This window comes from Balaenoptera acutorostrata, chromosome 10 (genome assembly GCF_949987535.1).
Source record: "Balaenoptera acutorostrata chromosome 10, mBalAcu1.1, whole genome shotgun sequence".
Lineage (NCBI taxonomy): Eukaryota > Metazoa > Chordata > Mammalia > Artiodactyla > Balaenopteridae > Balaenoptera > Balaenoptera acutorostrata.
The window spans coordinates 90,977,286-90,992,407 of record NC_080073.1 but is presented as its reverse complement, the minus strand read 5'-3'; the positions used below and the strand labels follow the sequence as shown (position 1 = coordinate 90,992,407).

Sequence of the window (15,122 nt, the reverse complement as noted above, 5' to 3'; positions counted from 1 at the left end):
TTAGCTGCGTGACCTTGTACAAGTTACTTAACCTCTCTGTGCCTCAGTTTCTTCATCATAGCATGGAGGTAATAATAGAACCTAACTCCGAGTTTTGTAAGGGTTAAAGTATTTAATACACATACTGTGCTTAGCATGGTCCCTGGCACATAGTTAGTGCTCTGTATTAGCATTTTAAAAAAAATTTAATTATCTTACTAGTAGAGTTAACACTGAGCACAGCTGTGTGCCTGGAATGAAACTATTTGCTAGAGATACAGAGCTGAATAAAACTTGTCTGTTCCTTAAAGACAGTAAAATCTGAGAAGAGCTGCAAATAATCATGATAAATATGCATAGGGATAAAGTCTGGTGGGCACACAGAGGTTGAAACCATTCTTGACCTGGGTTTCAAAGGGTGAGTAGTGGTTTGATGAATGGAGAAAGGAGAGAGGGCTTTTGAGCAGAAGCAGTAACGTATCTAAGGAAAAGCATGTGTGCTTCAGGGTGCCTGGAAGGGAGAAGGAATAGCAAGAAGTGCACCCTGATTTGAGTGTAATTTGGAGGCGCTAATTTTAAGAGGTGTAGCTTGGAGTAGTGCAGATGAGTGATAAATAGGGTGGAAAGAAGGAGTTTGCATTCAGTGAAATGCTTAAGTCAGAATCAGCATGACAGGATGAAAGACTGAGGGGGAGGGTAGGGGTAAGATAGTGTGAAAAGGTAAGTGTCAGAAGCAGTATAATCTAGTGGTTATTTCTATATGCCCTTTATTCATTATATGTTAATTATTTTCTTGTAGGTTATTGATACTGATTTTTTTGTTATTTTAAGTATGATTTATTGAAATATAATTAACATATAATGAAATCACCTCTGATGAATTTCGTATAGAACATTTCCGTTGCACCGGAAATTTCCCTTGTCTCCTTCTGTGGTCAGCTCCCCCACCTCCCACCCCCAGCAAACAGTAAACACAGCCCTTGGAAACCACTGTTCTGATTTCTATCCCTATAGTTTTGCCTTTTTCAGAATGTCAAATAAATGGAATTATAGGCATACCTCAGAAATATTTTGGGTTTGGTTCCAGACCACTGCAGTAAAGCGAACATCACAGTAAAGCAAGTCATACGATCTTTTTGCTTTTCAAGTGTATATAAAATTGTGTTTACACCATACTGTAGTCTCTTAAGTGTGCAATAGCATTATGTCTAAAAAATATATCCATACCTTAATTTTATTTTATTTTATTTAAAAAAATTTACTTGGCTGTGCTGGGTCTTAGTTGCAGCAGGTGGGATCTTCACTGGGGCATGCGGGATCTTCAGTTGCGACACGCGGGACCTTTAGTTGGGGGCGTGCGGGATCTAGTTGCCTGACCAGGGATCGAACCCGGGCCCCCTGCATTGGGAGCATGGAGTCTTAACCACTGGACCACCAGGGAAGTCCCCATACCTTCAATTTAAATAATGCTTTATTATTAAAAAATGCTAAGCATCATCTGAGCCTTCACTGAGTCACAGTCTTTTTGGGGGTGGAGGCTCTTACCTTAGTGTTGATGGCTGCTGACTGATGAGGGTGGTGGTTACTGAAGGCAGGTGACTGTGGCCGTTTCTTAAAATAAGAGAACACTGAAGTTTGCTGCATCGACTGACTCTTCCTTTCATGAACAGTTTCTCTGCAGCCTGCAATACTATTTGATAGCATTTTACCCACAGTAGAACTTTCAAAATTGGAGTCAGTTCTGTCAAATCCTGCTTCTTTGTCAACTAAGTTTATGTAATAGTCTAAATCCTTTTTTGTCATTTCAGTAATCAATTAAGTTTGCTGTCTTATGTGGGCGCCATTCATGCTGCCGTAAATTAATTACAGTAGTGACATTAAAGACCACTTATCACACATCACCATAACAAATATAATAATGAAAAAGTTTGAAGTATTGTGAGGATCACCAAAGTGTGACACAGAGACAGGAAGTGAGCAAATGCTGTAGGGAAAATGCTGCCAGTAGACTTGCTCCATACAGGGTTGCCATAAACCTTCAATTTATAAAAAACTCAGTATTTGGAAAGTGCTATAAAGTGAAGTGCAATAGAATGAGGTATGCCTGTGTATGTTACTTTGTTTCTTTTTTCACTTAGCATGATTCATTCAGTATTCATACATGTTGTGATTATTATCATTATTTTTTTAACATTTTTATTGGAGTATAATTGCTTTACAATGGTGTGTTAGTTTCTGCTTTATAACAAAGTGAATCAGTTATACATATACATATATCCCCATATCTCTTCCCTCTTGCATCTCCCTCCCACCCTCTCTATCCCACCCTTCTAGCTGGTCACAAAGCACCGAGCTGATCTCCCTGTGCTATGTGACTGCTTCCCACTAGCTATCTATTTTACATTTTGTTGTGATTATTAATAGTTTGTTACTTTTTATTGTATGGAATTATTTCACTGTATGGATGGACCACAGTTTGTCTATCCATTGAGCAAGTTGATGGAAATTTGTGTTGTTTCCCGCTTGGGGCTATGAAGAGTAAAGCTGCTGTAAACATTCGTGCACAGGTCTTTGTGTGAGTTATGTTTGCATTCTCCTGGGTGAATACCTAGGAATGGTATTGCTTGGTCATATGGTCAGCATCTGCTCAGCCTTGAAAAAATTGCCAGAGTGTTTTCCAAAACAGCTATACTATTTTGCATTTCCACCAGCAGTTCATTTGCTTCACATCTTGACCAAAGCTTGGTACTCCCAGTTTAATTGTAGCTGTTGTACTAGGAATGAGTAGTATCTCATTGTGGTTTTAATTTGTTTTCTCTGTTGGCTAATGATGTTGAGCATATTTTCTGTGATTGTTTGATATCCATATATCTTTGATAAAGTATTCAAATTTTTTATCACCTTACCCTCTTTTTTGGTGATCTTGAGTTATGAAACTGTTTCTTAGGTAGCCACATACAGCTATTTCTTAGGACACAGAAGAAAAGAAATTGATAAATTGGACTTTATCAAAATTAATTCCTTTGGCTCCCCCAAAGATACCGTTAAGATGAAAAGATAAGCCATGGACTGGGAGAAAACATTTCCAAAACACATATCTCCTAAAGGGTTTATACCAGAATATCTAAAGGACTCCTAGAACTCAACAGCAGGGAATCAACCTATTTTAACTTGGGAAAATTTGTGTGTCTCTTTATCATTTTTCATTGACTTTTAAAATTTTGATATATTAGAAACTTGGAATTTGAGGTAGAGGGGAATGAGTGGGTAATTTCTCCTGTGGTTTCAAAACTTAAACTTAAGTTTCCGGGATCTAGGAACAGGTCTGATAAAGTACATATTTTTTCTTTTTCTTTTAGACCTTTTTTTTTTTTTTTTAAATTATGGAAAGGATTTGTTCAACTCTTCACTCTGTTTGCAGTTTACTGTGGTGGACACTTACAAGCTCCATAAAGCCAGGGATTTTGTTTGCTATTATTTTACAGCTTTACATATTTTACATTCGTTTCTGTACTTAGTGCAGCGTCTGGCTCAGTAAATACTTATTGAGTGAATATTTGTTAAATATCAAGTATGCATTTATATTTTTCCGTATTGTTCTCAGTTATTCCAGCAGCATTTATTTTTAAAATTTCCTTTCCCTCTTTGATGATGCTAACTCTTATCATGTTTGTTTCTTAATTAGTGTATGAGTTTCACATGTCCCATAACAAATTACCACAAATGCGGTTGGTTAAAACAACACGCATTTATTATCTTACGATTCTGGAGATAAGTCGGGCATGGGTTTTACTGGGCTAAAATCAAGGTGTTGACAGGGCTGCATCCTTTTCTGGAGGCTCTAGGGGAGTCTTCTTCCTTGCCCTTTCCAGCTTTTAGAGGCCACCACATTCCTTGACTTGTGGCCCCCTTCTTCCATCTTTAAGGCCAGCAATGCAATGCCATCTCTCTCTGACCCTTCTTCTATCTTGATCTCTCTCTCTATCCAGAGATGGGAAAGATCCTCAGCTTTTAAGGACTCCTGTGAATAGATTGGGCCTATCTGGATAATCCAGGTTAATCTCATCATCTCAAGGTCCTTAATCTTAATCACACCTGCAAAGTCCATTTGCCATGGAAGGTAATTTACTCTCTGGTTCTAGGATCATGACTTGAACATCTTTGAGAGACCATTATTCTGCCTACTACATGCAACATTGTTTATTAGTTGATGTTTTACATCCCTAATGTGTATTTCTGTTTGAATTCTAGTACTACTGTTTTCAACTTTAGTATTACTTTATATATAATTTTTTACTCTATAACATGTCCTATTATTTAATATGGCTATAATATTCTAATGTCCCAAAGAATGTTTCTCTATGTAATTGAATTTAGCATGTTGATTTTAGTTTCTTAAAGATGCCCCACCCCCACCCCCTGCGAGAAAGTTTTATAGGTATTTTAATTGGATTTAAGGGGGCAAAGTTCCTGGTACTGATCTCCATTTTGCTGGCATCCATCTAGCCTGGCCTCATCTTTCACTTAGTAATTTTTATCTCTTACTCAGTGTTCGTCACTCACTGGTACCATTCAGGTAGAAAATATGCTTTTAGTGGTGTGTGGAATGTGCTGTCATATAACTTTTGATGAAAGGGCTATTTGTACCACTGGGGAAGAATTTTTCTCAATGAAGAGGTGAAAGAAGATGAAACTGTACTGGCAGATGAGAAAGTTTTTTTGAAAAAGTTAAACCACATGTAGCATCAAATGCTCTTTTGTGTAACATGAGTAAACTTGTTCATGGGCTTGTGAATTCAAGAAATCTTTCTTCCAGCAGAGTTAGCTAGTGACTGCTCTGGACTTCTCCAAATTTAAGAGATTTGGAAATTGAGCTCTCTTCCAGTACCATTTATGGAGGTAGGGACTTCCCTTAACAGCTTGAAGGAAAATTTTTTAGAGAGAAAAATATTTTTTTTACCATGGAGTCAGTATTGAACTTTAACCTGTCAAATGCTGATTATTGGATCAAGCTCCCATTATGGTAAAAGTGAAAAATCTGAACATGCATTTAATGGAAAAGGCTTTTTATAGTATAGTTCTTAACAGAGGTAGAAAGAAAGGCATTTTTTTCTTTTAAAGGTTGATAGAGTTTTTAGGTGGTTTTACAGCTTTTTTTTTTTAAATTAATTAATTAATTAATCTATTTTTGGCTGTGTTGGGTCTTCGTTTCGTGCAAGGGCTTTCTCTAGTTGCAGCAAGCGGGGGCCACTCTTCATCGCGGTGCGCGGGCCTCTCACTGTCGCGGCCTCTCTTGTTGCGGAGCACAGGCTCCAGATGCGCAGGCTCAGTAGTTGTGGCTCACGGGCCCAGTTGCTCTGCGGCATGTGGGATCCTCCCAGACCAGGGCTCGAACCCGTGTCCCCTGCATTGGCAGGCATATTCTCAACCACTGCGCCACCTGGGAAGCCCTTTTAGGTGGTTTTAAAGTGTTGGTCTGATATTTCTTAATTAGAATGAAATGACAGGTTGTCCTAGTTTATTTATATACAATCAAAATTAAGAGAGCTAATGAGAGAGTTCCTCTGTATCTGTGTTGATGTGTATCTATAATTTATTAACCTTTGTTACTCCTGAAAGGATTTGAAGTGTCTTGGGATAAAATCAAGGGGTAGTAAAACCCCAGCCAGATTCATACAAGTATAAAAAGACTCACACCAAATAATAGAGAAATGTGGATAAAGAGTGGTCTTTGCGCATTTTTGATAGAATCAGCCTGAGCGATGCTACTGAGATTGTTCAGGTAACCCTCCGATCACTTCCTTTCTCAGGTGGAATGTAAAGTGTAACCGGCACAACATGAGCTACAAGGTCTCACATAGTCTTCCCTCCCTGATTATCTGACCCCATCTCCTACCACGATGGCCCTCATTCGCCATCACTTCTGTCTCTCAACCCCTGTATGTGCTCTTCCCCCTGGAGGTTCACGTTGGTGCTTCTGTGTTATGGTTCACGTCCCAGCATTAATGCTGCCTGTCCGGAGGTTGACCTGGACCACTGTAGCAAAATTGCCCTCTCCTCCTCCTCCAGCCACTCCCAGATTTTATTTTCTTCATAGCATCTATCATGATAGGAAATGAACATTTTCAGTTGTTTACCTGTTTGTCTCCTCCAAATAGAATGTAAGGCCCATGAAGCAGGGACTTGATATTTTCACCATTAGATCCCCCGTTCCTAGAACAGTTATAGTACGTGGTTGGTGCTTAATAGATATTTGTCAAGTGAATGCATGCACGGCAGAGGTGATTGGTGGTGGGTGAGCGTTTGGGGGAATAGTTGTTGCCTCGTTAACTTGAAAGTCCAAGTTCAGTTGGATATCATTTTGTGATCAGTTAGTAATGATCTCGGTGTGTGAAGGAAAAGGGAAATTCACGAAACATACCCCTTATGTACCATTCCTAGATAAGATATACTAAGACCACTTGGCTAGGATTTAGCAGGATACCTTCGTGCCTTAGTTCCCTCAGCCTAGGAGAGAACAGTAAGTGTCTACTGCCGAGGGATGTTCTGAGGATTAAAAGTGACGGTGCATGTGGTGTGTTAGCATGGAGCGTGGGACATGGTAATTGCTCAAGAAATGTTAACTGTCATGCTGTTATTAGTAGTCTGGTTGCAGCTTATCCAGTTGCTGGTTGTTCAGAAAAAAAGATACTTCAAGTGCATACTAAAGCTGAACTTCTGACTGCAGGACAGTATTAGCCTGTTCCCTGACTACACTTTTATTTTAGCCTAGTTGGCAAAATTGTGTTTGAGGTGTGTGTTAGTTTCCTAGGGCTTCCTTAACACGTCACCACAAACTCGGTGGCTGTCTTAGCCATACGCTAAACCTGCACTTTCCAGTGTGGTTGCCAAAAGCCACAGGTGAATATTTAAGTGAATTAAAATTAAAATTCAGTTCCTCAGTCACAGTTAGCTGTGTTTCAAGTATGCAGTAACTACATGTGGCTAGTGGCTACCATGTTGGAGAGCCCAGTGTGTAACCATTTCCGTCCTTGTAGAAAGTTCTGTTGGATAGCACTGCTCGAAACAATTAGGAAACTTCAGAATAGCTCTTTTATTTGCTTTAGGTGACTTTGTATAGGTTTGTTTCTTCAATATATGTTGAGTTATAAATTTGGAGTAGTTCATAATAGCTGAATAGAATATTTTTATGGGTTTCTTTTAAAAGTTCTGCAGCAGAATGACTCATTAATATTATTTATGAATTGTTTATTCGCCAGCTCCTTTCTTCATTGTCAAGATCATATGGAGTCAGTAATAGAACATACCGCATGTCTTTTTTTTCCTGTAGAGTTATAACTAAGTGCCTGAAGGACACAAGATACTCCTTTATTTATTTTATTTGAATTATATGCCAGAGACTAAGCTCTTGTGTATTCAGGACTACAATTTATAGTGTTAATTAAGAACAGCTTTCCTTTTCTTCCCAGAATGAATTCAATATATTCCTCATTACTGTATGTGAATCTTGAGTTTGTTCTCACTCAGGACTGCTTTTTCTTCTCTCCCTGCCTCCCACCCTGTTCTTTTTGCCTCCCAGCCTCTGCCTCTTCCATTTAATTCCCCCTCCCCTGACTCTTCTCTTTCTTCACTGTCTCCTCTTCTTTCTTTTTTTCTCCCACCGCTTCCTCCAGTATTCTCCTTACTAGAAATGGAAGTGACACAACATTTTCTTTAAAGCATTTAATGAACATCCCCCCTGCTTTTTTGTAATCAAATGCTTTTTTCTCTTTTTCTTAAAGTTTGGTAGAGCCTTCGTTTTGAAGTCCTGGTTCCTCCCCACACCACCCAGCGATTACTGATCAGGTGTAGGCAATATCTATTTTTCTGCCTTAAAAGTGAATGTGATAATCAAATACTTTTTCAAAGTCAGAGGATATATTTTCAGCTTGATGCATTTCAGAACTGATGCATTCACGTCAATTCTGTGTGACCATTAGGGTAAAAGAAAATCTTCATCTCTTCAACACCCACACCCACGCACACACTTAAAGTTTTATTTTGACATAATTTCACACTCACAGAAAAGTGGTGAAAATAAAGAATTAACATATACCATTTACCCAGATTCCCCGCATGTTAATATTTTACCAAATTTACTTATTCTTTTTATATATAGACATTTTTCCTGATCCTTTTGAGAGCACGATGTAAACCTGATGCCTCTTTACTTCTAAATATCCTTGTATTTAAAAAACAAGGCTATTCTCTTATATCACTATAGTCTAATTATAAAAACCAGGAATTTAACATTGCTAAAATACTATCAGTTAGTGTGCAGACCTTATTCAGATCTTGTTAATTGTTCCAATAATGTCCCTTATAGGAAAAGAAAAATCCCAGATCTAGACCCAAAGTTACATTCAGTTGTCAGGTCTCTTAAGTCTCCTTTAACTGGAACATTTCCTCAGTTTTTTCTTGAGTTTCATGACCTTGACATTAGAACATTTGACCACCCTCAACCTTTTTTTGGGGGAATGGTGGCAGTAATAACAGCCCTTTTGAGATATAATTCAAACACCACACTATTCTCCCATTTAAATTGTGTACTTCAGTGGTTTTTAGTATATTCACAGAGTTATGCCACCATCACCACAGTCAATTTTATAATATTTTCATCACTCCAAAAAGAAGCACTGTACTCCTTAGCAGTCCCTCTCATTTCTTTTGCCGCCCGTCCATGGGTAATCACGAATCTACTTTGCCTCTGAAAATTTCCCTATTATGGTCGTTTCATATGCGTGGAATCAGACAATATGTTGATTGATTTTTTCCTTTTTTCCTCTGGCCTCTATCCTTTAGCATAATGTTTTAACATTATTAATACTTCATTTCCCTTTATGGTTCAATGACACTTTGTTGTATGGTTATACCACCTTTTGTTTATCTATTCCTCAGTAGATGGGACTTGGGTTGTTTCTACCTTTTGCATATTATGAATAATGCTGTGACTATTTGTGTACAAGTTTTGTCTGGGCATACGTTTGCATTTCTCTTGGGTATCCAACTAGGATTGGAATTGCTGGATCATATGGTTTAATGGTTTGAGGATCTGCCAGACTGGTTTCCAGAGCAGCAGCCCCATTTTATTGCATTCCCAGTAGCAAGGTGTGATGTGGGTTCCAATTTCTCCATATCCTTGCCCACACTTGTCACTGTCTGTCCTTTTGATTATAGCCATCCTAGTGGGTATGAAGTAGTATCTCGTTATGGTAAAATATACACAACATAAAGTTTACTACCTTAATCAATTTTAAGTGTACAGTTCAGTGGCGTTAAATACATTCACCCTGCTGTGGAACCGTCACCAGCATCCATCTCCAGAACATTTTCATCTTTCCAAACTGAAAATCCATGCACGTTAAACAGTAACTGCCCACTTCCTCCTTTGTGGTTTTGATTTGCATGTATTGGTTGGTTAATGATGTTGAACATCTTTTCATGTGCTTATTGGCCATTTGTATATCTTTCTGGGAAAAGTGTCTAGTCAGATCTCTTGCCCATTTTTAAATGACTTATTTGTCTTTTTATTGAGTTCAAGGAGCGCTTTATATATTCTAGATTCAGGACTCTTATCAGGTATATGATTTGCAAAAATTTTCTCCCATTTTCTATGTTGTCTTGTTATTTTCCTAGTAGTGTCCTTTGATGTACCAAGAGGTTTTAATTTTGATGATGTTCAGGTTGCCTTTTTTATCACTCATTCTTTTGATGTAATAGGAAGAAACTATTGTCTAATACAAGATTCATCTAGATTTATGGCTTTGTTTTCTTCTAAGAATTTTATAGTTTTAGCTTACCTACAACTTTTTAACCTTTTAACTCCTCCCTCCACATGTTATTCTGACTTTTCTCCAGGGTACCCGCTTCTTATTCGGTCCATGTGCTACGAGATTGGGTGCAATACTCCCTTTGAACTGTGATGTCTCCAACTGCATAGGAAAGCATTTTTGTTTTGGTTCCATTATTGAATTATTTCATATTGTACTTCTCTTATTCTGTCTTTTCCTCAACTGATATGTTGGTCATTCACCTACATTCACTGGGAAATTTGATCAACTCTTCCTTCCTTATCCTACCTATATTTCTAATATCGTGGGCAATCTGAGTGTCCATATGGAATGTCTCACCAACACTCTAACCTTACTTCCTTACTTCTCAACTCCAGTGGTGATCACCTTTATCAGACTCTTTCAGCAAATTGTTCTCATGACTAGATCTTGGACCTTGCTGTTCTTCAAAAATACTAAATGCCTGTATCTGTACTCTGTTATAACCTCCTATTCTCTTTTCTCCTTTATCTCTCTCCATCCTCGCTCGTCTTTCCCACCCTCCCTTTCCTTTCTTCCTTCCTTCCTTCCTTCAACCCCCAGCCGCTTTATTTCTCCTTTCTGGCTCTGCTTCTTTCTCTATCTAACCTATACTTAAAGTTTCATGTTATCCAGCAGAGATAGTTTCCTTTTTTCCGTATCCTTCACATCTGTCCTGTAAATCTCTGTGCTATTTCCCCAGCCTTTTGAACCTTCCTGGCACTTGTTAGATGTTTAACAAATGATGAGTGAATGAATGAATGATGGAATGAACAAACCTTGGGTCAATCCATTTAACTGTTTGGTTCCTACATAAGATCTGCTGGGCCCTGAGGAAAATGACAGCTATACATGGAGTCATTGTTAAACGTTTATGGTATCTAATTTCAACTGGTATCTCAATACCGTAGCAATTTTTATGTGTTTCTAGTCTTCTCTCTCTCTCTCTCTTTTTTTTTTTTTTTAACCAGGTATTAAACTTTTAACAGGTATTTTAAGCATCCACTCTGTTCTTATTTAACAGTATGCTTTCTCACTCATGGCAGATGAACTTGCTTCTTATTTCACTGAGAAAATTGAGGCCAACAGATGGGAATCTTGTTTTATATCCTCTTTGACTTCTACAAGAGTAATAGCATCTGTTTTCAGGCTTCCCTCCTAACCCCTTGTTTCAGAGGATGACTTGGCCCCTCTCCCATTCTGGCTTGTGTCTCTACTACCTGTGTTTTGGATCTTACCCTCTCTACTTCCTGAAGGACCTAGCTCCATCAATTATTTCTTCTATCTTCAATTCCTTTTTATCTATGGCCTTTCTCTCCTCAGCATGTAAACTTTAAAAAAGAAAGGAAAGAAAGAATTAAATATACTAACACATGTATATTCAATTTTTTTTTTTTTAGCTATCAGGAGTCCTCTTTCTCTTTTTTCTACCCAGCTTTTTGTAAGAGTTGTCTGTATGAGCTGTCACCATTTTCTTATTTATGATTCATTACTACTGAACTGGGTTCATTGACCCCCTTATTGTTAAATCAGGTATACCCATTTTAGTCTTTATGTTACTTGTTATCTCTGAAGCATTTGACACTGTTGGCTACTTCTTCCCCTTTGAACTCTCTGTTATCCTGTGTTTGATCACATTCTATAAGGAAGCCATGTGGATTCTCTTGATAAAACCAGAACTTAATGGTTCCAGTGGTTCTAGGTGGACACATCCATCTCCAGTTAGGTAGGTTTGTTTAGGACTAAAGATCTAACTTTCTCTGAGATTTACTTTGCCTTTGACAATTTCTCAATAATTATTGTTACTACTACCATCATGCTGGGCCGAGTGGTCACAGGCAGAGCTGGATTCATGTGTGTTCTCTCAAGTCTTCCCTTATTTCCTGTAAGGCACTGAGGCCAAAAGAATATTTCAAAGAGATGTGACATTGCATTTTAAATAAAGTGTTTTTTAAAAGGTTCTTCTTGTCTCAGTTGAGTTCATTGCAACATCATTGTATAATAATGAACGATTAGGAGTAACAAAAATGCTCATCAGTAGGGGAATTCATCACTACTGAACTGTATGAATGCATTATGTTATATCCATATGTGAGAGAGTAGGCAGCTAGTAAAATGAATGAAGTAGACCTAGATGTATTGATGATGTATAGAAAAAAAAATCAAGCGGAGGTCTGTTATTTTATCTGTCATCTGTCTATCTGTCTCATAATTTGTTACGGAAGAAAACGCTACAGAACAGAATTATGTGTAAATGTTTAACACTTGGTATCTACTCATCAAACCGTTATGAGTGATTTCGTCTGAGGAGTGGAAATGGAAGGTGTTATGAGTTACTTTATTTCCTTTTTATATTTATATTTTGTGATAAAACAATAATGATTCTGAGGATTTTAAATGTAGAAGAAATATCAACTTATGACCTTTTCTTTTTTTTTTTTTTTTTTAAATTTTATTTATTTATTTATTTATGGCTGTGTTGGGTCTTCGTTTCTGTGCGAGGGCTTTCTCTAGTTGTGGCAAGTGGGGACCACTCTTCATCGCGGTGCGCGGGCCTCTCACCATCGCGGCCTCTCTTGTTGCGGAGCACAGGCTCCAGACGCGCAGGCTCAGTAATTGTGGCTCACGGGCCCAGCCGCACCGCGGCATGTGGGATCCTCCCAGACCAGGGCTCGAACCCGTGTCCCCTGCATTGGCAGGCAGATTCTCAACCACTGAGCCACCAGGGAAGCCCTACTTATGACCTTTTCTTACCTGTCTTGCTCTCCTTCCTCTAGCTTCTTGGGCTACAATCTTTGCTTTTTTCATTTTCCTTCCAAACTGTAGCCACTCTAACTGAATCCCCTTAGTGGGCTTCTCCTATCTGAATCCTGTTTATCCCTCAAGAGTCATCTCTGGTTCCCTGAGAAGCATTGCTGGATTACTCAGACGTGTTTTATTATCTTCCCTTTGTGTTCCCATGGTACCCTGGGAAATCTTCCTTAGTCAGTTGTGTCTAGGGCAGGAGCGGTTATTTGATTTTGTATTCCACGGACCTGAGCGGGGTACCCAGCACATGGTAGAAATTCATTAAAAAGGGTTTCAGTGTTAAAATAATAAAGCATAAAATTTGGAGTAGATCTTCTTAATACCAGCATATGTCCTTTTGTGTAGGTTGTCATATTATGCTATTTTCCTTGAAGCTCTGTGTGAAGATACATGTTTTAATTAAACTGCAATTTATATCTCAGGATGTGTTGAGTTTATGTTGATAGGCTATCCTAATAGAACTCCAGGCAGTTTATTTAAATGTAATATTATTTCTTCAATAATTGGAGGGCAGGAGAGTGATAATTTCATACTTCATTGTAACACAAAACAATACGGAGTATTTCTTATAATATCTCCAAATGCATTAATTAAAGAAAACTTGCATTTGTGTGCTTCGAAATGTGTTACGTTGACTCAAGCAGAAGGATAAACAAAAATTGCTGTTTCTTCTGCTTGTCTAACAGTTTGTTTTCTTTTTAGGTTCAACAGATAGATCGTGTGGTAGAAGTTGTGGAGGAAACAATTAAAGGTAATTGTTGAAAGTCAGATAAGCACATGTATATATTATTTGAACTGTATTATAAAATACTACTTAGTTAACATTGTTAAGCATTTTTATGAAAGTTATTTGTTGGACAAAAATCATAAAATTTTGTCCTTGACTGCTTTGTGCATTGACCAATCCAATATAGGAGGCATATATTTGGTTGGCTTATAAATGTCAGGTATAGTCTTTTTAAAAAATCTTATTTTTATTTTAGTGTAAAATAGATTTAATTTGAACCTCAGATCAGGAAGACAGAATTTAATTTTAAAATAAGGAAACAGCTTTATTTTCAGTTTTATTGAGATATAATTGACATTATTTGCTTGTTTTTATATCACGTAATTAGTTGTAGTTATCCCTTCTGAAAGTACTCTAAAAGTAGTATTCAGTTTTGATTCCTCTTCTATGTATAATTTTTGTAGTTACAGAAAATAGAATTATGCTTTGATTGTTTTATTAGCCAGTGTTCTTTGAAACCACTGAGGAGTAAACCATTCTTAATTCTGTGGATTAATTTGTAAATATAGTCTACTTTAAGTGAATTGAGGTTCTCACTTAAAATTTTAACCATTTTTTTTAATAAATGGGAATTTGTGTTTTAAAAAAGACAGTCTACTTCCATCAAATTGAGATTTTTAACCACATACTTTTCCTTCTGGCTTGTATTTACTACTTTCCACATGCTGTTATTCATTAATTTTGAGTCTTTAATTTATTAGGTGACCACAGAATATGAGAATTTTAGACTATACGTTAGTCTTCCTTGAAATCCTGAAATAAAATGAAATATCACGATTAAAAATTTGTAGCAGTGATAACTTTGAATTTTTTTTTTCAAACTATACCTCAACCCCATCTTGTAAGGTCTAGAAGTATCATTACTAACATTTATTGTGCACTTACAGCGTGACAGGCACTATGCTAAGCATGGAGTAAGTCATTGAATTTTACAACAGTACTGTGAAGTACAGTGGGTACCTCTGTTTTCCTCATTTTTTAGAAGAGGAAGTTGCGACATAGGGGCACACAGGTAGGAAGTGGCATAGTTGGAATCTGAATCTAGGCAGTCTGATTCCGATGCCTGTGCTCTTAAATTTGACACTACGTTCATACTATACCATGATTGCTGTGCTCTCTCCTAGTTGAGAATCACTGCCTTAACGGTTCAGTTGAGCTTCTTAAAGCAGTGCTTCAGGATGCTTGAGGGTATTGTTGCTTGAGTCCCAGGCATATACTAGCCACTAAATATTTTTAAGAAACTGAATGACAGTAAAGATCATACAGGAGAAAATCTAGGTGACCATAGGTATGGCGATTACTTTTTAGATGTAATACGAAGGCATGATCTGTGAAAGAAATAATTGATGAGCTGGACCTCATTAAAATGAAAAACTTCTGCTATGCAAAAGACAGTATCAAGAGAATGGGAAGACAAGTCACAGGCTGGAAGAAAATATTTGCAAAAGACATACCCGATGAAGAACTGTAATCTAAAATACACAAATAACTCTCAAAACCCAACAACAGGAAAATAAGCAACCTGATTAAAAAATGGGCCAGTGACCTTATCAGAAACCTCACCAAAGAAGATACACAGATGGAAAATAAGCATATGAAAAGATGCTTCACATCATATGTCATCAGGGATGACACCAACCAGCCTGTTTCCTCCAAGAGTTAACTCATTAATACAAATTCAGATTTGCTTGAAAGGGGCT

General features: G+C 37.6%; 1 protein-coding gene across 4 annotated transcripts in view; it reads left to right on the top strand.

Moving 5' to 3' along the window:
• The window catches only part of CDKAL1 (CDK5 regulatory subunit associated protein 1 like 1), a 669,276-nt gene that overhangs the window by 178,518 nt on the left and 475,636 nt on the right, over positions 1 to 15,122 (top strand). For all 4 annotated transcript variants that reach the window (XM_007197148.2, XM_057555487.1, XM_057555486.1 and 1 more), the window contains one exon: positions 13,338 to 13,386. In XM_007197148.2, the coding sequence (XP_007197210.2) occupies positions 13,338 to 13,386 (49 nt within the window). The remainder of the gene's footprint in view (positions 1 to 13,337; positions 13,387 to 15,122) is intronic.